Genomic DNA, 21,396 nt, shown 5'->3' with positions numbered 1-21,396 from the left:
CATTGTATTACTAAGACAGTAATACTTACAGAAGTGGGAGAGATCGAGAGCACCTGCTAAGGGTGGCTTTCAGTAAAAAATACTTAAAACTATTATATTCTTCAAATTTGAGGTTTTCAATATGTTAACTTGAAGTTTGCATTGGAACTGAACTTAATTTGGTTGGAGCTTTGCAATCAAGTAGATAAAGAGACAACTAGATTCCACAAAATCGCCCCTTGTCCCAAATCCATAATATGAAAATATGTTGAACAAACTGTGTTATTCACTGGACTTTCAGTTAATAATTGAAAAGGATGATTGAAAAATGCAGTTCAAGAAAAATCACAGTATCATTCTTACCAATGAGTGAGATATGGAAATGAAACGTAAAGGTGGAGGTCTATCTTGGGCAACTAACACAACATCAAAATATCAATAAGAATACAAATAATGAATTGTAACAACTACATTATTTGTAAAGCTACTAAAAGGTAGTAACCTTCCCATCAATTGATCTTACATGCCTCCTTGCGTTGTTTGACCTTTGAGCAGATCCCTTAGGAGCCCCTGTTCTTCTTGATCTTTTATGGATGCTCCTTTATAAGTTGAAGGAGGTCTACCAACTTCAAGCCTCTTGGCAAACGAAGCACGTTTTGTTGTCCTAGCTTTCCCTTCTTCCGAAGTTCTTGTTTCATTATGAGCTAAACCACCATTGAAGCTAATTCGGTTCTCATCCTCATCGTCCATGGAGTCAGAATCAGAGCATTCTTCTTCTTCTTCTTCAGTAAAATCATCGGACCCATCTTCCTCTTCTGTAATATCATCAGACCCTTCTTCCTCTTCAATAATCTTACCAGACCCATCTTCACAATTCACCTTTTCTTCCGAGTCCTGAACTATTTTTAAAGTTTCAAGGCTCTCTTTAGTGACTTCTCTCTTTTTATGCATCAAATGAATGTACTGGTACCTAAACCCCATCAATGGATGCTTCTCCACCAGCAAATCTCTTTTATAAGCCTCTCTTAATATCACAGTGCAAGTCTTGATCTTGTTTGATGCATAAAATATACCAGGATGGTGAGCAAACGCTCTGGTAAACCTTGGCCTGAAACCCAAATGTTCACCAAGACTCTGCACATTTTGTTTCTCTGCCTTCTTAGCAACAAAGAGATGGAATACTTCGTGGAGAACACCAAGCATCCATTTTTCATACTGATCACTCCTCGAATCTAAATAAAAAGCATCCTCATATGGAGAAATATATGGAAGCTTCTGCGAATTCTCAACCCACTTGACCACCTCTTTCTTGATATCATACCCCCTTGAAAAACTCATAGGAAAAGCAAGAGCCATGCCTTTTTTGTATTCTTTCCCTTCTTTCATAACCTTCTTCTCCATTACTGATACAGCGAGCTCATCGCTCCAGCATACGAGGTCCAATCAGAGAGAATTCCGACTTGAATTAGGGTTAGGGCTAGTAGAATTAAGTTTAGGATTAGGCTTAAATGGGTCCGACCAAAGGGGCTTGAAGACAGAATTAGGGCTAGGATTAGGCTCAGGGTTTGGAATGATTTGAAAGTAATCAGGGAAATCAGGGAGGATGGTTCTCACATAATCGTCTGGTAACCCTAAATCCCATTTGAGCTGATCAATTAGGGTTAATGGCAACCTTTTATACCTTGTCAACATGAGGAGCTTGAGGAGACGGTCTGCAATATTATGGCGAAGAGATTCAAAAGCTTGATTCTCCTCAGAATTGATTCGAAGAACTTCAGGCGTGAGCTTCACATAGGGACGAGGAGTATGAGAGAAAAAGTGGGTCTCAAAGACATTTGGATAGTAAGCAATGAAATTGAAAGCTTGAGTCGGTAGGCCAAGCTTGTCTTTGAGCTCTGCAACTGCAGATACAGGTATGGAACCACCCGGTTCGGTCTTGAGGAGGTTTTTCAGGGCGATTACAGGCTTGAGGTGCTTCTCTTTCTCTACTGCGTGGTCAAGGCCTCGGTCGTTGACCCATGTCATCTTGACATCTACGAAGAAGCATCGTTGCAGGTAAAGGTGTGGGAGAGAGAATGGGGTTTTAGTTTGAGAGCAGGGGTTCTAGAGAGAGAGAGGAAGGTTTTGGAGAGAATGGTGACGGTTGGAGAGGGAGAGATGAAGGCCTGAGAGAAAGAGGCAGAGGTTTCAGAGAAACAGGAGGAGATTGAAGAGAGAGAAATGGGTGTTTTAGAGAGAGAAAGGATTAAGGAGCGAATGAGGGGCTTCTGGAGAAGCATGGTTCTAGAGAGAGAAGAAGAAGGAGGCAGAGAGTGATGACAGTGGTAGTGTGGCGCCCATGTCTGCAGTTCCGCGGCTTCCTTTTAAGGGCGGGTTTGATAACCGGAAGGTAAATGTTCCTTGGAAATTGGAATTTCTTCTTTGCTAAGAAAGAAAAAGTTACTGTATAACCTGCTGGAATGTTAAAGAAGTTTTGGGTAACGTTAAAGAAGTTATGGGTATCTGTCTTGGACAATCTGGTGGAATATAAAGAAGTTCTAAACTACATAACAGGCCTTACACTGTAGTCTACACAGACAAAATAACGATGTAATCTACACAAACAAAATACTCTTTAATCAGTAACATAACAGGCCTTACTCTGTAGTCTACACACACAGACAGAATAACCATATTATTATTATTATGTGTTTATCAAACATCATTAGAAAAGACCAACTAAAGCTATGTTAATATCGATATATTCATTGTGAGGATATGAAGGGCCAGTTTTCAACTGATAACATACTATAAACTGTATAATCGTCAGCAGCATTGACATTATAATGGTGAGCAACATTGACATTCTTTTTTGGATAGTTCAGTCATATGAAAGAGTTATACAAACTTTAGAAGCAATAAACCTTTAAATATTTAACAATTACCCCAATCACAATCATAACTAAAATTCACCTCAATCATCAAAGATAATCAATTTTCTCTCATTCAAACTTCATGGCAATGATTTTTTATGTTTTTCCTAGAAAAACTATTCTATACATCAAATAGTCAGTATTAATTAAATTGAATATTGGATTCTTTAACCATTTCCTGCACTAAAATTCCACAACAAACTCAAAAAATTTTCTGCTGATTTCCTTGAGAAATGTTGTTATTTGCAAAAAATTCCAGTCAATCTATAACAAGTTGTTTTTTTTTTTGTTCGCTGATTCTATAACTACATTCCCTATGCTTGATATTGAAAAATAAAAAGTAAGCTTAATCTAAACCTATGGCAAAAAGGAAAGCAATATTGCAATTTTTTTTCTTTCTTTTCTTCACGACCAACAAAAGAACTATCAATGAAGAAAAAAAAAAAAGCTAACCATGAATCAAATTTAAGCAATCTCATTGATTATCTCATTTTCAGATGATAGCAATCATAAAAAAGAAAAAAAGAAAAAGGGGACACCAAATGGTTATGATTGTCACCTGTGTAGTAGAAGAAACTAGATGAAAAGAAGAATTAGAAAATGAGATAACTGTGAAATTTAGCTGGAGTGGAGAGAGGAGGGCTTGAAGGGAGGGATGAGGGGCAAGGTTTCTACATAGAACTGTTTACCAAAAAAAACAGCCAAATTATTCTTTCACTACAAAGAACAATTTACCACAAAACAATATTAGAGAAAACCCTAAATTCATTTTCACCATGTTCGGAACCTAGAGAAGAAATCAGAGAGACCAAGCAAACTATGGGATAGAGAAAAAACTAGAGAGAGAGAAAAAAACCAGAGAGAGAAAAAACTGAGATGTACCTTTGTGAGGAGGCTCGTAGGCTTGTCTCTGCTCTGTGGTTAGGGCAGTCGGGGGAAAGCAAATACCCTCTTCATCGCTAGGGCAGTCGGGGGTAGGTAACTTACTTTTACCCTTCAGTGAGGTTCCCTTTTCAAGTTCCGTGTTGTTACATGGCCTATTTGATAACTGGAAGGTAAATGTTTTCTGGAAATTGTAAGTTCTTCTTTGCTGAAAAGAAAGAAGTTACTGTAAGAAGTTCAGGGTTTCTATATTTGATAACTTGCTGAAATGTTAAAGAAGTTCTAAGCATATGTGTTTGATAACGTGCTGGAAGATTAGGAAGTTTTGGATCTGTGTTTGATTAGTTGTAGAAGTTATAGGTAAGATGTCAAATCTTAAGGTTGAGACCTAGAAAATATTAATTTTTTAATGGGATTTGATAGTGGAAACATTGGTAACAAGCAACTGAATTTACTTAAAAACAGATTACAAACACTAGAACAATAAGATAGGTTATTTAAACAAAGTAATAGAGAGGATAGTACTATGACCTAGCAATATGCATACAATCTCCATACAGAACAACTATCACCATCAGAACTCCAAATCTATACTGCTAATAAAAACATAATCAAGTAAATCTCGATGAAATTCATATTGTAAAAGAAAACCAGCTAATCAAAATCGAAAGAAAAAAGATCCAGCAAATGCATCAATCAAAGAACCACATACCCTTTACAAATATACCAAATAGACCTGAATTCCTCACATAGGTGAAACACAATACCCCATCTTATAAAACTCCAAATCAACATGGTAAGTCTCGAAAATCCACCGAAAATTCTAAATCATCAAAGCATGGCATGAAAAGATCTAAATTTGGTCCGATATATGCGGTAAAGAAGCATCACGCATAACACTTAATCGAAACTGAGATACATAGATACCATACTTGATAAGCAGAATCCATTGTGGACAAACCCTAATTTGCAGAGGAAGGGATTAGCCATAAAAATTTGCATAATCTCGTAATTTTTCTACCATGCCAAAGAACATATCCCCAACTAGCTGAATTTTGTCTTAGTGAAGAAGAAAAAAATTTGCACAGGCTCTTTTCTTGCAATAGATATATTTCCCTTGTTGGTATAGACAGGTGATAAACGAGGTAGAGTAAGCAAGTATAGTTTCTGACTTTTTGCCAATAACTAGTAGTTGTATCAAACATAAAAGAGGAGATATTGAAGATCAAGAATATGGTGATCCTGTGAACTGCCATATTTCAATACCATATGTAGACAATAATGATGCTGCTCAAGAATTGAACATATAAGATACTATCCCTTGCACCTATCAATAGGTGAAAAATAAGTCATGCTGGAATAAACTTATTCACTGCATAACAAAACTGACTGGAATGATTTGGGCTAGGGTAACAAACCTCATAAAAAAAAAAAACTTTAGGAGCAGATAAACCCGAATGCATGTCCAGTGGGATAAAACATTTTTTAGAAATGATCTAGAGAGGTAAACCCGAATGCTTGTCCCTTTAAACCAGTGAGATAAACCAAATTCTAGAAATCGCCTAGACAGATAAACCTGAATGACTGTCCCTTTAAACAACTAGATGGAAGTTGGTGAAACCCTAGAAAGAGAGACTGAGTGATCTTTCTTCTCAATACAGCGAGAGAGATGGGAAGAATACCATTTTCTAGAAATGGAGAAAGACAAAGAGAGAGAGAGGAGTGAAGTACCTAGTGCAAATGGCGAGGAAGGAAGAAGAGAGGCTGGTTGAGTTGCAGGCGAGAGGCTCTGGCGCGGCTGAGCTGCGAACATAGGCGTGAAGAAATTTTTTTAGGGTGAATTTTATCGGGCGACCTTCAAATACGAAGTTCGTTTTCTAAGTTCTCTGGTTTTCCAAGGAAATTTTGTGAGTAAAGGTGGGAGAGCTTAAGGAGGCGAAAACAGCGAGGGTTTAAGCCCAGTTGAACTTAACATAGGCCAAGGGTTTTAATATGGTATAGAACTATGGATGTGGTTTCAAGGTTGCAACCTTAAACAATCCAATTAAGGTGCACTTTCAAATTTTATCATGAAATGACAATTAAGGTGCACCTCCAAATTTTATCATGACATGTAATTTTGATATAATTTTTTTTTTAGGATTATCTTAAAATCTATTTTCATCTCTACTTGTAAAATTTGAAACTCTAACAATGATTAAAATAAAGTAGATCTATAAATATATGAAAATTTTGAAAATGAACTGTCCAGATAATGTGTTGCAGATGTACTATTTTAGGGACTCAAAATCTTTTTTTTTTATTTTTATATTCATACATCTCGATGTGGAGATGATCGATTTGAGGGTTTTTTAACATTAAAACAATCTTTTCTGATAGATTTTTGGGGTGCACCTGTAATTCTACATTTTAAAATTGCAACATTGTATAAACTTTTTCCTGTATTAAAAAGTATAGGACCTGGTTTTTATGTGGCCAAGCGCGCATATGTAGAATTGCGGATATTTTGAGATGGATTTTAAGACTTGATTTTTATTACTAAAATTGATTTTATTTTTGGCCATTGGACTGCTTGTTTTCCCAGTTCCCCCTTTGATTGATCTCGAAATTCAAAACTAAAAAGTAGCGCAACTAGATAATCACATAGATGTCAAGCACTCAAATTTACAAAATTCTCCCATATCAATTAAAAAATAAAAAAATATTTAACAGTCTACTGGAAAAAGACAAAAAAAAAAGAACAAAGAAAATATATAACAACAGACGTGGATGCACGTATATATAGACAGTTCAGAAGTTGGCATCTGAAGAATTTTCATCTTTGAACAAAAGATGATGGATAGCTGAAGATATATCATTTCTATGCAAGTTCTAGTCATTTTCTTGGTATTTCAAGATTATGGCAAAGCTTCTATAAGAAATAAGCAAGTGAAACAAAGTCGTCATACCCTTCAGTATAATCAGCCTGTAGAAGGTCCAGATATGTATCCCATTTATTACCAATCACCTGCAAAAGCCAACCAGATCAAAACCATCAAACTACAATAATAAATAAATAAAATAAAATAAAACAAAACAAAACTGATTAGTTGATGAAAACAAGGAATGATGACCTTCTAGTGATTACATGGAACCAATCCTAAAACCATATAGTAAAAGTAAAGTTCACATTGGCCCAGAAGTTATTGTAATTACTATTGCAGGAAAAATCAAAACGTAAACCAATAGCAAGCAAAAGAAAAACTTCTCCCCAAACCCTAAGGTAAACCAATAGCAAGCAAAATTAAGAGATCCTTATTATAATACATGAGACGGCCCTCTGCAAATAAATACCACATAGGAAAAGAATCCAATGAAACTAGAGAGAAAAAGAGAGAGATTCTGGCAGGGGAAGCAACTAATACCATGAATTCGAAAAAAACCAATGTAGAGAGATAGAGAGAAAGAGAAACCTTGCCGCAGGTGAAGCAGCGCACAGGGATGATCATTTTGATGCCCTAATTGCAGCACCTCTCCACCTCGAGACACTGATTTCTACAAAATGCAAATGGGCAAGCTTTCTATGCTTCCCCTACGTCTTTCTCTACCTCTAAATTTCCTATCTCTGTCGAGCCTTTATATATATACTCGGTTCTTAAGCTCTGCACCTTATTCCTACTATTTCCTCCATTCTTGAACCCTCTCAATTTTCTCTCCTCTGTCTCTCTAAATAATCTCTCTCTCTCTCTAGATTCTGTGATTATCTGTGCATTTAGGAAGAGATGGCTTTGAAGCTTTCCCTTCCTTTACAATCTTCTTTCCCAAGTCTAGCGTTTCGACGTGAGCCTTCTTTCATGTCCTTCTAATTGTTCTGAACTTTTTTTTGTTGCCGTAAGTGAGAGGGGTATAGGCCCCTGCCCGTTTTTCATTAACTAAAAAGAAAATGGTTTGATTCATCTTATAACTCATGAAAAATTGTATTTCAAGTATCATCAAACTTTAATGGTTGTAAAAAAAAATTAGGATTTCGAGCTTTAAAAATTATTCTATACTATAACAAATTATCTTAGACCGTCCTCTCCGCTTGAAGGTCATGGTTGTGAAAAAATTCAAGATTTCAAGCTCTAAAAATTGTGCATATATAACAAATTATTTAGACAGCCCATTTTGTCCTAAAAAAAATATTCACATATCCGCAAGATCTAAACCATTTTTTTTAGCTTCAAATTTTATTGTCAGTATTGAAAGTAAAATTTAAAGTCATGACACCTCCAAATTTTATCATAACTAAATTTTTGGTGTAAAAAAATCTTTGGATTATTTAAAAATCTATTTTCATATCTAATTATATAAGTGATTAACATATGGGCCTTAAAATCTTTTCTAAAATATGAAATGCTCTGTTTATAGGAAAAAATTACAAATAAGGTCAGTCAACCAGTCTTTCTTTTTTTTTCTAAAATTGCCCTTTGGTCCGAGGATAAAATCCTCAGTCCGAATAAATTTTTTTTTTTTTAGTTTTTTCGGTGGTTGGCCAATGCCCCAAGCTTTAGGGTAGTGCCCTACTAATGAGAAAACAAAGAAAAAATTAAAGAAAAATTGTTTCATGCGGGATGGACCACATTTCTACAATATATAGTCCCAAGATATAAAGCATTTGCATCTTAAAGATGGATGCAAATAGGTGATCTATCTAAAAACAATTTTAACTAATGGTCCAAATGTTTTTTTAATATAATTATTAGTTCTAATTTTCAAAACTCATTTATTTTTCATATTCATAATCTCCATGTTAGAGACTTCATGTCCTTAAAAATTAAGTTAAAAAATCCATCACAAAAATAGATTTTTAAGAGGTGACTCATTTATACATAGACTCATAGAACTGCGTCCAAATTAAAATGGGAAAAGTTTATATAGAGCCGAGGCTCTAAACAATCAAATTTGAGCTTATGTCAAAAAGTTAACTAGAAGAGGTTGTTTTGATGCTCAAATATCTTCAAATTGATCATCTCGGCATCAAGATGCATGAACATGAGAAAAAAATGGATTTCAAGTTTTTGAAATAATGTATTTTGTAACTCATTGTTAGACCGTCAATTTTTAAGATTTCAAGTTTTCATAGATCTGTTGATCTACACTATTTTTTAAGCTTTGAACTTTATAAATAAATATGAAAATATATTTTAAGGCTATCAAAAAGATTTCCAATAGTAAAACCACATTTCTCGACACTATTTGAAGGTAGGCTTTGATTTGATTGTTTAAAGCCTAAGCTCTATACAAACCGCACCCAATTAAAATTTGGTTCGAAATCCGAGGATGTCTGAGGACCGAGGGGTACTTTTAGAAGATTATAAATCGACATTCTTTGTACTTTTCACCTATAAATTAAGCATTTCATATTTTAAAAAAAATTTTAAGTTATGTACGTAAATCATTCTTATAAAATTTTAAACTCCAAAAATGGTTAGAATCAAGTAGATTTATAAGCATATGAAAATTTGGAAAATAGACGGTTTAGATAATATGGTGTAATATGCATTATTTTTAAGATTCAAAAAAAAGAAAAATTAAATTAAATTAAAAAGTTTTTCAATGTTTTTTAATAAATTTATAGATACCCCAAAACAAACTTTATAACATTATCCGCAATATTTTTTGTACCACATATCACCCCGATATGTTTGTTATTGTATTTAGCCCCTCAATAAAAAATAAAAAAAAAACCAATAAATTTAGAACTAAAATGCCCTTACCCTCTTTCCCAACCCTCGTTCTCTATTTCTCCCCATCTCTATCCGGCAGAAAATGAGCTTTTTGTTTTTTTTTTTCTCTGCCCATCATCTCTCTCTACTCACCATCTCTCTCTACCAACCCCCTCTCTCTCCTCTCTCTCTCTTTCTCTCTATACCTGCACTCTCCACAGTATTCCCACTAAAATATTATCTCTCTTCAGGTTGAGGGGACCTAAATCGTAAGTTTTGAGGCAAATAATCAAGATCTTCATAAGCTGCTTTTTTTGCAGCAATTTTGCAAACTACCCTTTGTGCAAACTCTGGTTTTTAATGGGTTGAGAGAGGTTTCTTCCCTTTTTCATTTCATGGGTTTTCATCACCATTGATCCACAAGCTAAAGCTGTAAAATGGCAGAGTGACTACTAGTTTTGATTATAGATTTTTGTTTAGATTGGTTTTCTAATGTCTTTGCTCTCTCAGAGAGTAGAAGAGGAAGAAGGTGGCGAAGAAGTGTCAGTTAAGCTCAGCTGGGGTGCTGCAACCATTGTTTTAATGTTTCAAACCTTCTGCTTCTCTCACACCTCTTTCTTCTCTCTATTCTTGTGCTGTTGAGCTTCTGGTGAAGCTCCTATTGGATTATTGGTGTTGGGTTTAGAGTGTCATACAAAAAAATATATCGGAGGTTAGGATGCCTACAAAGTGGATTTTGGGTATCTATAATTTCCTCAAAGAAAAAGTTTATATATAGCCGAGACTCTAAACAATCGAACTAGTGCCCACCTCAAAAATTTTGAGGTTGTTTTGATGTTCAAATATCTACAAATTGATCATCTCGACATCAGGATGCACGTAGAAGAGAAAAAAATGGATTTCAAAATTAGAAATAGTGCATATTGTAACGATTTTCAATATTTTTAAGTTTTTGCTCCAACGACACCATTTTCTAAGCTTTAAATTTTGCAATTAAATATAAAAATATATTTTAAGTCTCTCTCGCAGTAGATGCGGGAATTGCTCGCCGATAGTTTGTGACGGCAGTTGGCTGCTACCCTGTGAAATGCCCACGGAGTCCTGCAGCGCCCTTGAATAGCATTTACAAGGAAGGACGAATCGCTTTCAATTTGGAGAGAAAAACATTTGAGTTCAAGGGCCAGATCAATGCCCATAAAATTACTTTTTGCATCTTGTTTATTGGTAGCTTGAAAAGGAAACCTTATTGGAGCTTTGGGTTTTTGTTTTTCTCGCTCGTAACCTTTTCTGGTTGTTTCTCTGAGATTTTGGTTTATGGGTTATCTGAGCTTTAATGGGGTTCTCCCATTTCTTTTCTTCCATCTGTTGGAATTCTGATTTACTTATTGGGGAAGTTTTGAGTTGGAATCAATGTGTAGAATGCCTTCGTGTTTTTTATCGTTTTTTCTGATTATTTTGCAGAGTGAGTAGTTGATCCATTGATGGATTGGAGATTAATTTGCTCATTGTTAATATTGTTCCTCATCATGCTGATGCGAGGATTTCTCTCTCAAATCTGTACAATTTCGATCAGATGTTGATTTTATGGAAGGATTTGTGATGGGGATCATTTTTTATTTCTAGATTTTCCCATGCATGCATTTGATAGTTGTGGTTTTAAATCTTTGAGTATGTCTAGACAATCTCTCTCTAGCCCTCTGAGAAGTATTGGTGTATAGGTAATATTTGTTGGGACTCAATATTGTGTTCAATTATTTTTGGATTTTTCTTTTTTGGGGAAGTGATGCTCCAAATTTGTATTGTCATAATTTGAGGAAGTATGGGTTTTGTTTTTCTTTGTATTTCTCTTTTGAGAAACTAAGGCATGCAAATTGTTTTTGGTGGTTTTTCATGTAAGATTTTGAGGAACTTTTTCTCCTGGTGTGCTTTTGGTACTTAATGCTTTAATCTATTTTATTGCGAAGAGCGGTGTTATATGGACTGAGGGGAATATAGTCTACTGAGAAAGCATAACTTGTTCATTTAGTCTCCTTCAAATGTTTTTCCCTTCAAAATGATGGTTTATGATTTATATTTAAACCTCGATTTTATATGAGAATATGTTGAGGTTTACTTTTTCCGATAATTGATTATGTGCAGTTTAATTTTATTTTACTTTTTGACTGTGAATTTCTGATCCACATAATTTGTAATTGGATGTGAGAATATGCAAAACCGGTGTTTTTGGTATTTATTTATAATCTTCTATGAGATAATTATTATTTTCAAGAACATATGGAGTAGAAACCATTTAAGTAATTATTTTTGTTTGAAAAAAAATGGAATTCAATCTGGATTTTTGATTGATAACGATCTGGTTTGTTTTTCAGGGATATTGGTATTTGTTTTGTTCATCATTCTTTTTGAAGTGTTTATAGTTCATGGATAATATATAGACGAATCAAATAAAATCTCTTTCTTCTAAAAAATTTTGTGTAGGCCATTTGAGTTGTGTTTGATGATAATATGAGCTTCTGTTTTGTGCAGGGAGATTGACAATCTTAGGAAGTATGTCAATCCTCGAGAAGTGCATGTTCAAGTGACCCATTCGATGCCTCCCCAAAAAGTTGAGATCTTTAAATCCTTGGAGGATTGGGCAGGTCACAATATCTTGGTCCACCTGAAAGCTGTAGAGAAGTCATGGCAGCCTCAGGATTTCTTGCCTGACCCATCTTCTGAGGGTTTTCTCGATGAAGTGAGGGAACTAAGGAAGCAGGCTGAGGAAATGCCAGATGATCACTTTGTTTGCTTGGTTGGAGAAATGATCACTGAGGAAGCTTTGCCCACCTATCAGACAATGCTTAATACCCTTGATGGTGTTCGTGATGATACCGGGGCAAGCCCAACTTCTTGGGCACTTTGGAACAGGGCCTGGACTGCTGAAGAGAACAGGCATGGTGACCTTCTAAACAAGTACTTCTACTTATGTGGGAGAGTGGATATGAGGCATATCGAAAAGACGGCTCAGTATCTTATTGGGTAAGGAATGGTGAGCTTCAAAGTCATTGCTGCATACATTAAGATTTTGTTTTGCCTTGTCAAAACTGTAAAAACGAAAAGCAATTCACGAAAACTAGAAAGAATAAACAAACGAGACAACCAACCACAACGCAATGATATACGTGGTTCGGCAATGTGCCTATATCTACGAGAGATGAGAACTTCTTTACTGGCAATGGAAAATAGGGTTACAAAAAGCTCTCTTTTTCACGCTTCTCTGATTACATAGCAATCTGCGTTTTTCCCTTAACCCTAGATAAACCCCCAATCGCATCGAGTTTCAAATAAATGATATAAATTACTGAAATACCTTTGTACGGAGCAATGACCTTGAAGCTCATGTATGGATATACGTGGTTTTGCCTTGTCATTACTCGACGGATTTGGCCCATGTACGGATATATCCAAATTTTTCTTCAGGGGCTGCCGCCCCAAACCTCACATGGGCCAAATCCGTCGAGTCAATCTATCAGGACGATTCCTTCGAGCCTCAAGCCCTACGGGTCTTCAGCTCTCTGGAGTCGTCTTTTTTACTCCACCTTAGCAAATCTATTTCTTCAGAATACAAGACATCAATCATCAACAATTATTGCATTTAAGATTTTATTTTGCTTTTCTTTTGGTTTTGTTGATTGCTTGAAGTATGGGTTTGGATTTCATTAGCTCACCGTTGATACCTAAGAGCTCAAAACTGCAATTCAGTATTTGTTTCTCAAATGGTTCTTGAAACATGGAGTAGATACTTATTATATAGAATTAGTTTGGTTTGTTTTGTTTTCTCATTCATTTTCAGAAAAATGCATGAATTGTTTATGAGCATGTGATGAAAACATTTGGTTGTTGACTTTGTACCAGCATAACTTGTCTAACAGAAAATGGCTTTCTTTCATATACAAGTTTTTTGTATAACAGAAAATGGTCTCTTGGTTTTTGTATTCCCCTCTTGATTTCTAACCGATCATTTAGTTATCGGTATTCCTGTGATCATATGGACTGTAATTTGTTGAAACAGTACTTAAAAGTTGACATTTTATTATTTTTCCACCATCTGCAGGAGATATAGCCTGGAGTTTATCGAGTTAACCTTGTTCTATATCTTACGGATGGTTACCATTTTTAGTTTTAGTTTTAGTTTTATTATTTTAATTTTAAGTTTCTCCTTAATATAAGGTCCAGAGTTTAATAGTTTGTAAATACAAGCAAATCCTCACCACGTCCAAGGAACACAACATGCATGGGAAAAAAAGCCATATTGCTCTGAGCAATGATCCTGCTTTGTTGCTTCTATGGAAGTTAGGCGCTTTGATTTGGGTCGAATCTGTTTATTTTATTCTTTGTTAAATTTCCAAACCAATAGCTTGAAATGTTGAATGGTGGTCCCGTGGTTTTTGTCAATTCTTCTTTGGTAAATGTTTAATTGTGTTGGGTATTGCTATTTCAATCTTGTTTTGTTGAGAATTTTGGCTCATTATCGTTTTGATTGTTCTTTATGTCGTCATATCTTCAAACCAAGCTTCAGTTTTTGGATTTCATTGGTTTTCTTCCCTTTAATTTCCTTTTTGATGGTAACCAGAAATTTTTATTAATTGGTTTTCTTCCTTTTCATTTTTCTTTTTTGATGGTAACCAGAAATTTTCATTAATTGGTTTTCTTCCTTTTTATTTTCCTTTCTTTTTATGGTAACCAGAAATTTTCATTAAGTGGGGTTTGGCCATGTAGCGTAGTGGTAGGGACTTGTTTTTACCTTTCCTTATTGTGCATTGAATGTATGTGTATCTGTCCAAACAAACATAATTTTGTATTATTAAGAAAAGAAAGTGTTATATTTTTGAAGTGTGAAGCACTTCTATAAGCCAACAGGTTTGTAGCTACAATATGAGCTGAGCTCCAGAAATTTGCATTAATTTGTTTTCTTCCTTTCATTTTCCTTTTTTGATGGTAACCAGAATTTTTCATTCATTGGTTTTCTTCCTTTTTTATTTACCTTTTTTTTATGGTAACCAGAAATTTTCATCAAGTGGGGTTTGGCCATGTAGTGTAGTGGTTGGGACTTGTTTTTACGTTTCCTTATTGTGCATTGAATGTATGTGTATCTGTCCAAACAAACATAATTTTGTATTATTAAGAAAAAAAAGTGTTATATTTTTGAAGTGTGAATCACTTCTATAAGCCAACAGGTTTGTAGCTACAATATGAGCTGAGCGCCAGAAATTTGCATTAATTTGTTTTCTTCCTTTTCATTTTCCTTTTTTGATGGTAACCAGAAATTTTCATTCATTGGTTTTCTTCCTTTTTTATTTACCGTTTTTTTATGGTAACTAGAAATTTTCATTAAGTGGGGTTTGGCCATGTAGTGTAGTGGTAGGGACTTGTTTTCACCTTTCCTTATTGTGCATTGAATGTATGTGTATCTGTCCAAACAAACATAATTTTGTATTATTAAGGAAAGAAAGTGCTATATTTTTGAAGTGCGAATCACTTCTATAAGCCAACAGGTCTGTAGCTACAGTATAAGCTGAGCTCTAGAACCTGAGAGAATTATTTGGCTGAAAATTTTCACATCTTTGGTTTTAAAAATAAAAAATTAAAAAAAAGAAAAATATTTCGAGATCTTGATGGCCTGATCCACCATTGTCAAAATGGACTGCCTATGGTCATAGAAAATAACGGACTTATTTTCTCCATTCTTGTTGTGCAAATTCATTTTTTTTTCTTTTTTAATTTTGATCGCCTAAATGCGGTCTATTTGTGTTCCAAAGACGTCCACCAGACCTCTACTTTCCGAAGTGGCTTACGTTACAATATACGCCTGTTCCTATATAACAATTTTCCTTTTGAAATTTAATTTTGTCCATGCTTCAGGTGTTAATTTGTCCATTTTGCTGAGAATTATTTGGAATAAAAGTAAAAATTATTCAGAAATTTTCATTTCAGAAGTAAACAAAAAGAGAATGAGATTCACTGTATATTTCGGGCTTACTAGGCCACGTGCACAGGCCTTAACAAGTAACCTGAACCCAACCTGAAAACAGGCCCTGCAAAAAACCAGGCCGAGGCCTATTAACAGGCCTAATAGAGAAAAGGAATGAAGAAGATGGAATAACCCAAGGTTAACATTGCTAAGCCATTAAATCATATTGGCCTAATGAGAAGATCCATATCTTAAACAAATAGTTATGAAAAAAACTGTTATCTCGATATGAAAATCTTTACTACAACCATTCATCCAGATCCAAAATTTGATGAAGTGCATAAATAAATTGTTTAGGAACAAAATTGTGAGTTTTATGTGCAAAGATGAGATGGTTTAATTGCCCCCCTGAAATTGAATCTCTGGGGTTGTATTTCAACTAACAACCACTCAAAAGCTATGGAGAATCATTGGCTCAGATAATGGTTCAACGACTAGAGAAGGATGAGAGGCTATGCAACATGTCATGGAAACCAATGCCTTCTCCACCTCCATTGATGCATTCTTGTTCAACAGGTAGACTATGTACTCCATCACAAATGACTCGCAAGGCAAAGTTAGAGGATGACACCCTGTGAGTCCAAACTCTTCTCCAGCCATCAGGAGCAACTCCCGAAAGATGCGGTGGTTAAGAAAGGCTAAGGGAATCATGAATCGGCGTCTATCTATTGTATAAATCACAAAATGACCCTCAGCAACAACTAAATCTATTTGATTACCAGTATTGCTTTTGAGGAATATTCTCCTCCTCTGACTCCTAGCTTTCTTATGCGTGCTATCTCCAAGAGCCTCTTTGAATTAATCATGGGTGAATACAAAATTTAGATGAACTTATAGAACTTGCCGTCCGTACGATTGGAAAATTTAATGGATGAGATTCTATATGGCTTGACAAAGATGCAATATACGTAGTGAATCTCCAAGGTCAATTTACAATATACAATATTCCTATTATGGTTAGGGGACCCTTTCCGGGCTGAACTACCCACAAAAAAAAAAAAGGCAAAAAAGAAAAGAAATCTTAAAGGCTAAATCACCATCAAAGTTTGTCCTTCGTAGAAAAGGCATGATGGTTCCCTATTCCATGAAAGATCATTTGCTCTCAAAATTCTAGATTGCTTGAACAACAATATGTTAGGATTGATATGTTAGGAATGGCGATGGTCAAAATCACCATACATATGTTTTCTTCAAAAGATTCAGGGTATTATGGTAAAAAAAATAGGCTTTCTTAATGAGCAAGAAAGAAGTCTCAATAGAGAGAGATGGCCTCTTAAAGAGAGATGGTATTCTCATGGGATTTTGGATTGGTTTAGTGTCTACTTCTAGAGAGAAGTCTCTTGGCTGCTCTCAAGGTGTTCTTTTCAGTAGTGGTGATGAGAAAAATGAGGATGATTGACGTGTTGCTCGATCAGGAAAGTAGATTTAGAATGGAAAATTCATGAGGTTTTTGATGATGTTTAGAGATAGATATATCTCTTTTAACCCAAAATTATACTCTTCATTGAGATAATGAATTTTTACTTGTCGAGGCCATGGCCGTAGTCCTACAGGGTGAACGGCATAAATCGTGTCATTCTAGTGTGTTTTTTGTTTTACTGTATTTTTTACACTCAATTTATGATTGTGTTCATCTATTTCGCATTTAGTCGAGTTTGTACATTATCTTGAGTGGGATGCAGATATTTAGGATTGGTAATTCCGTAAGCTAGAGATCCCAAAGATGTGACACAGCATACGTATATCACATGCAGTTACGCTCAATTTGCTATTGATTTTTGGTAGGCGCTAAGGGTTTTGTTCTTCCTTCCCCACATCCGTCTTTTAAATTGCCTCATATAAAACTAGACGATGATTTTGAAAAATGATGAAGTTTCTATAGGGCCTAGGCTTTATGAAAATAAAATAAAGCCTCACCTCAAATCCTCATCCGGAAAGCACGTTTGGCATCGAAAATTTCTATAATGACTTTAAAATCAATTTCAAACAGCGACAATAAAATTTGAAACTAAAAAAACGTACAAATCTTCTTGATTTGTGAACAGGGGCAAAATGGATGTTCTACATGATTTGTTGCAATGTACACTGTTTTTTAAAAATTTGAAATCCTTATTTTTTTCAAGTTAGAGAGTCATTACTTATTTGATAGAGTTGCAGCCCTATCAAACCATTTTCTTTTGAAGTTTGTTTCTTGAATTTTGCTGCTAAAGTTAGGGGGAAAAGTGGAAAAATAGTTAAGATGGTTTTTTACTTTATTTTGATTTAAATAATGATTTAAAAACAAGAATTTGGGCCTAATTCGCTACGGTCTGATTCTAATTATCCTGATTCCAATTGGGTAATTCTCAAGTCAGATAGTTCTACAACAACCTTTTTTTAAAAAAATCAAACATCACAAAGATTAAGACCAAGCTGTGCACCTACCAATCCCAATCTGATTAGCATTCCAAGACCCATCTACAATTAAAACATTACCTATGTTTTGATAGTCGATTTTAAATGTGGCCTTCAAATCCCAAATCATTTTATCCTCTTTAAGAAAGATATAAGATAATGCTAGTATTTCCCTAGAAGGAAGTACGCTACAATTCGATAACCTCATAGGAATTAGGGGTGGCAATGGATCTGACCATACCCGTTAGTAGATCTAACCTCAGGTCCGGGTATGGGTCCATATTTTGGACCCGACTACTATTCGGGTCTAGGGCTGGGTCCAACAGGGCCCGAACTGTACCCGTAGTCATCGGATATATGATGGCAATCATGTATTTTTAGGAAGGCTCTAGGTTTCATATTGTCACAATAAATATTATTGGCCAAAAAATAAAAAGGAAGCTCATGGTTAAAAAAAAAAGAAACTAAAAAAGAAAAGAAAAATCTTATAGTTATAAGGTGGCAATGGATTCGACCCGACCCGGGACTTGACGGGTCTGGTATGGGTCCCAATTTTGGATTTGAATACTATTCGGATCCGAGTCCAACCGGACCCGACCCCGTTGCCACCCCTAATAGAAATCACTCCCTCTAGGGTTACCTAGAAATTCTAGTATCACTTATTCGGTGCCTCTACATGGTTTAGTGCTTAAGTGGGTGAAAGTGATGTAATTATAGTGCTTACTGGAGATTAAAACGTTTAACAAAGCACTTAGGCAGTTAAATGCAATTCACTTTACAGAAAGGAAAACTGCACTAAAGCTACCAAACCGATTTGGGAAATGAATTAAGAAAGAAAACCGCATCACATTTAACACACATTAAATGTTAAGCCCTCTGCTTAACCCATGAATAGTTTTAATACAGATTCCCTCTTCTCACTGCTCTCAACAAACAAGGTCAAGAAAGACAGAGGCTAGCAGGCCAAAGAGACATAGAAGAGAGCGAGAGGGAGAGTATTCAGCATGAGGACAGAGAATGTGTCTTGTGATAATGGTGGCCATCTGCATGCTAGGCGAGGCTGCGGCAGCACGTGTGATCAAGGCAGCAGCCCAACCAGTTGCACCACCATCGGGAGTTCCGCGAAGCTACAAGTGCTGGAATGCATACAATGAATTCGCTTATGAGATACTGGCTTACTATGATGAAGCAATTCTACCGAGCGAGAGGATTTGCAAAGCATTTGAAGCTCTCAATCCGAATTGCTTCCCTGCGATGTTTATTGACTTTGGTCTCGACTTGGGTACCGCTAAGAGACTGAAAGTCTACTGCGATGCGGGTGCCGCTCCCGCACCTCAGCCTTCTGCATGATGAGTGGCCTGGATTCGCTGTTTTGGCTAGAGAATGGATGGTTGATGTGCTTTCTTTCTTCTTCTGCTTTTTTGTGAGACATGCTCGTAGGTTTTTGCGTGGCTATGGCTGAGGCTTCTCTCTTTCTTCTTTTTGTTGGGCTTCTGTTATGGCATGTTAATGTTGCAGTAGCAATGGAATATTAATGTCGTATGACACACTTAAAAAGAGTACGCCTTATCAATATTTAAGAGAAATTTATATGCTGACTCTAAATTTTAGATAAAATACTAAATGCTCCACTTATATTCAGAAATTACAAAAACTGTAAAGAAAGTTAATCAATGTACTTTTTTTTTTCTTATTTTCTAAAATTGCCGATTAACTTGAATTTAAATTTTTTTAATTTTTTTATTAGTAAGGCAGTGCCCCAAGCTTTAAAGTATTGACCTACTAACTAAAAAACTAAAAATAAATAAATACATCAAATTTCAAGCTAACCAAAGGGTAATTTTTAAAAATATAAAAAAAATGGATCGATTGAAATTCTTTGTAATTTCTACATATAAATAAAGCATTTCGTATTTTATCTAAAATTTTAAGATCCGTACATAAATCACTCATATTTCAAGGAAAGATTCTTACTTTGTTTATATTGCATTCCTAATTCTTTTACATGTTCTTCTTTTGGGGAAAACTCTATATGTTGCTGACAATCGTATAATTTCACATTTAAATTGTATCTTCGATCTGACGGCCATGGGCTAACTAAAAACTTTTGCCCCAATTCCGAAACTGTTGTTATCATTGAGTAACGCAGCAGAAAATATCACACGCACAACAAGCACCCCGTGCACATTCCAAAACATAAAAATAAAATCACGCAAACAGCAGATTTCACACGCACATCAAATCTGGAGATAGAACTTTACTACACATCAAATCTGGAGATAGAACTTTAATTCATTAATAAAATATAGGGAAAATATAGATCTTATGTATAGAGCAAGCATTGGCTTTAAAGACTTTCGTGTCTTCTCCTAAAGAGAAGAGTGACCACGGATTTGACTCTGAGCGTCTTCTCATAAAGAGAAGAGTGACCACAGATTTGACTCCAAGCAGCTTTATACTGGACAAATTGAACCGATCATGTCTCCTTGTACTTATCGTCGCCATAGATCAATTGAGGCCCGAGTGCGCTTGTCTTTCTCATTGAGTCGAGCGACAACTAAAGGAGCACAAAAGAAAGAAGAGTGACGTGAATTTAGAACCATAGCCAAAAGCCTTTCTTGCTTATTTATGAGCCGGACCTAGCTTTTACTTCAAAAAAAAAAAAACAAAACAAAAATTGAAGATATTGTTTACCTATTTTTTAAAAAAATCTATTCGACCAAACCAGCTTTGTTAACGGTTCGCCTATTTACGACCTTCCGGTTGACCGTTCCGGTTTGATTTTCCAAAGACCTGAATAGATGGAAAGAGAAGGGTTGGAAATTATACCGTGTGTTTACAAAGGGCTTTAACGTAAATGCAAGGGATGGAGTTTCAAAACCATAGGGATTTCATCGACATTTGGATTATTGAAAGGGGCATTCATATTGGCTAATATGGGCCGTGTGGGTAGGTGGGAAAAGCCGTGCGAAGCCGATGGGTTAGGTGGGAAAAGCGCTTCGAAGCTTATGGGTTAGGTGGGAAAAGCGCTTCGAACCCTCTCGAAGTACGTGACTATCTTCTATGTCGTAGGTGTTAAAAGTACGAAAACGATGCTAGCTCAGTCGGCGGTACAATTTCAAGTCAGTTTTCTCCCATAGCACACTCCCGCGGGATCAATCTGTAAATTGCCTTCTCGTACAAGGAGCAACATGGGAGTTTTTTTGCTTTTTTTTTAAATTTGAGTGACTCATTTATTAATGATTTTTTCTTTTTGTAAGAATCTAATTCACGAGTACGTGCTTTTCACCCGTGATTTAAAAAAACCGATCGGTGAATAGAATTGAGCATCACAAAAATGGGTTCGGATTGACTAATCGGTGGTTCGGATTGGCGAATCGGTGGTTTGGATCGCCATTTTACTATGCGAAAAAATAATGAATCAGAGAAAAAATGCATGAAAAAACAGTAAACGTGTTTGAATCGGTGAATCGGCATTTTTATTGTAGCATGACAACCTTTTTATTGTAATAAAACGCCTTTTTAAAAAAAA

General features: G+C 35.5%; 3 protein-coding genes across 8 annotated transcripts; 1 reads left to right on the top strand and 2 right to left on the bottom strand.

The window, feature by feature from the left end:
- Positions 1–387: 387 nt before the first annotated feature.
- Positions 388–7,707, bottom strand: LOC18443318 (protein WHAT'S THIS FACTOR 9, mitochondrial). 6 transcript variants are annotated; one of them, XM_088857920.1, is made up of 5 exons: positions 7,226–7,625; positions 6,722–6,780; positions 5,505–5,576; positions 3,774–3,981; positions 388–2,433 (listed from the first exon to the last, which is right to left on the bottom strand). In XM_088857920.1, the coding sequence occupies exon 5, from the start codon at positions 1,378–1,380 to the stop codon at positions 499–501; it is 882 nt and encodes a 293-aa protein (XP_088714046.1). In that variant the 5' UTR covers positions 1,381–2,433; positions 3,774–3,981; positions 5,505–5,576; positions 6,722–6,780; positions 7,226–7,625; the 3' UTR covers positions 388–498. The 6 variants fall into 6 exon arrangements, with proteins under 6 accessions (XP_088714046.1, XP_088714045.1, XP_088714047.1 ...); XM_088857919.1 differs by having other exon boundaries at positions 388–2,430; positions 7,226–7,616; XM_088857921.1 differs by having other exon boundaries at positions 388–2,495; positions 7,226–7,266.
- Positions 1,423–2,004, bottom strand: LOC148783086 (protein WHAT'S THIS FACTOR 9, mitochondrial-like). The gene has a single exon (XM_088858306.1). It carries the CDS (start codon positions 2,002–2,004, stop codon positions 1,423–1,425), a length of 582 nt encoding a protein of 193 aa, XP_088714432.1.
- On the top strand, positions 2,318–19,421 carry LOC18443317 (stearoyl-[acyl-carrier-protein] 9-desaturase 2, chloroplastic). Its single transcript, XM_088858305.1, has 5 exons — positions 2,318–2,368; positions 9,971–10,044; positions 10,146–10,172; positions 11,987–12,478; positions 18,771–19,421. The coding sequence occupies exons 1-5, from the start codon at positions 2,318–2,320 to the stop codon at positions 18,892–18,894; spliced, it is 768 nt and encodes a 255-aa protein (XP_088714431.1). The 3' UTR covers positions 18,895–19,421.
- The last annotated feature ends 1,975 nt before the right edge of the window (positions 19,422–21,396 follow it).

The sequence above is a fragment of the Amborella trichopoda genome, chromosome 2, assembly GCF_054954075.1.
Source record: "Amborella trichopoda isolate Santa Cruz 75 chromosome 2, AtrichopodaSantaCruz75HAP2 v2.0, whole genome shotgun sequence".
In the NCBI taxonomy this organism is placed as follows: domain Eukaryota; kingdom Viridiplantae; phylum Streptophyta; class Magnoliopsida; order Amborellales; family Amborellaceae; genus Amborella; species Amborella trichopoda.
This window is presented reverse-complemented; position numbering and strand designations above follow the sequence as displayed.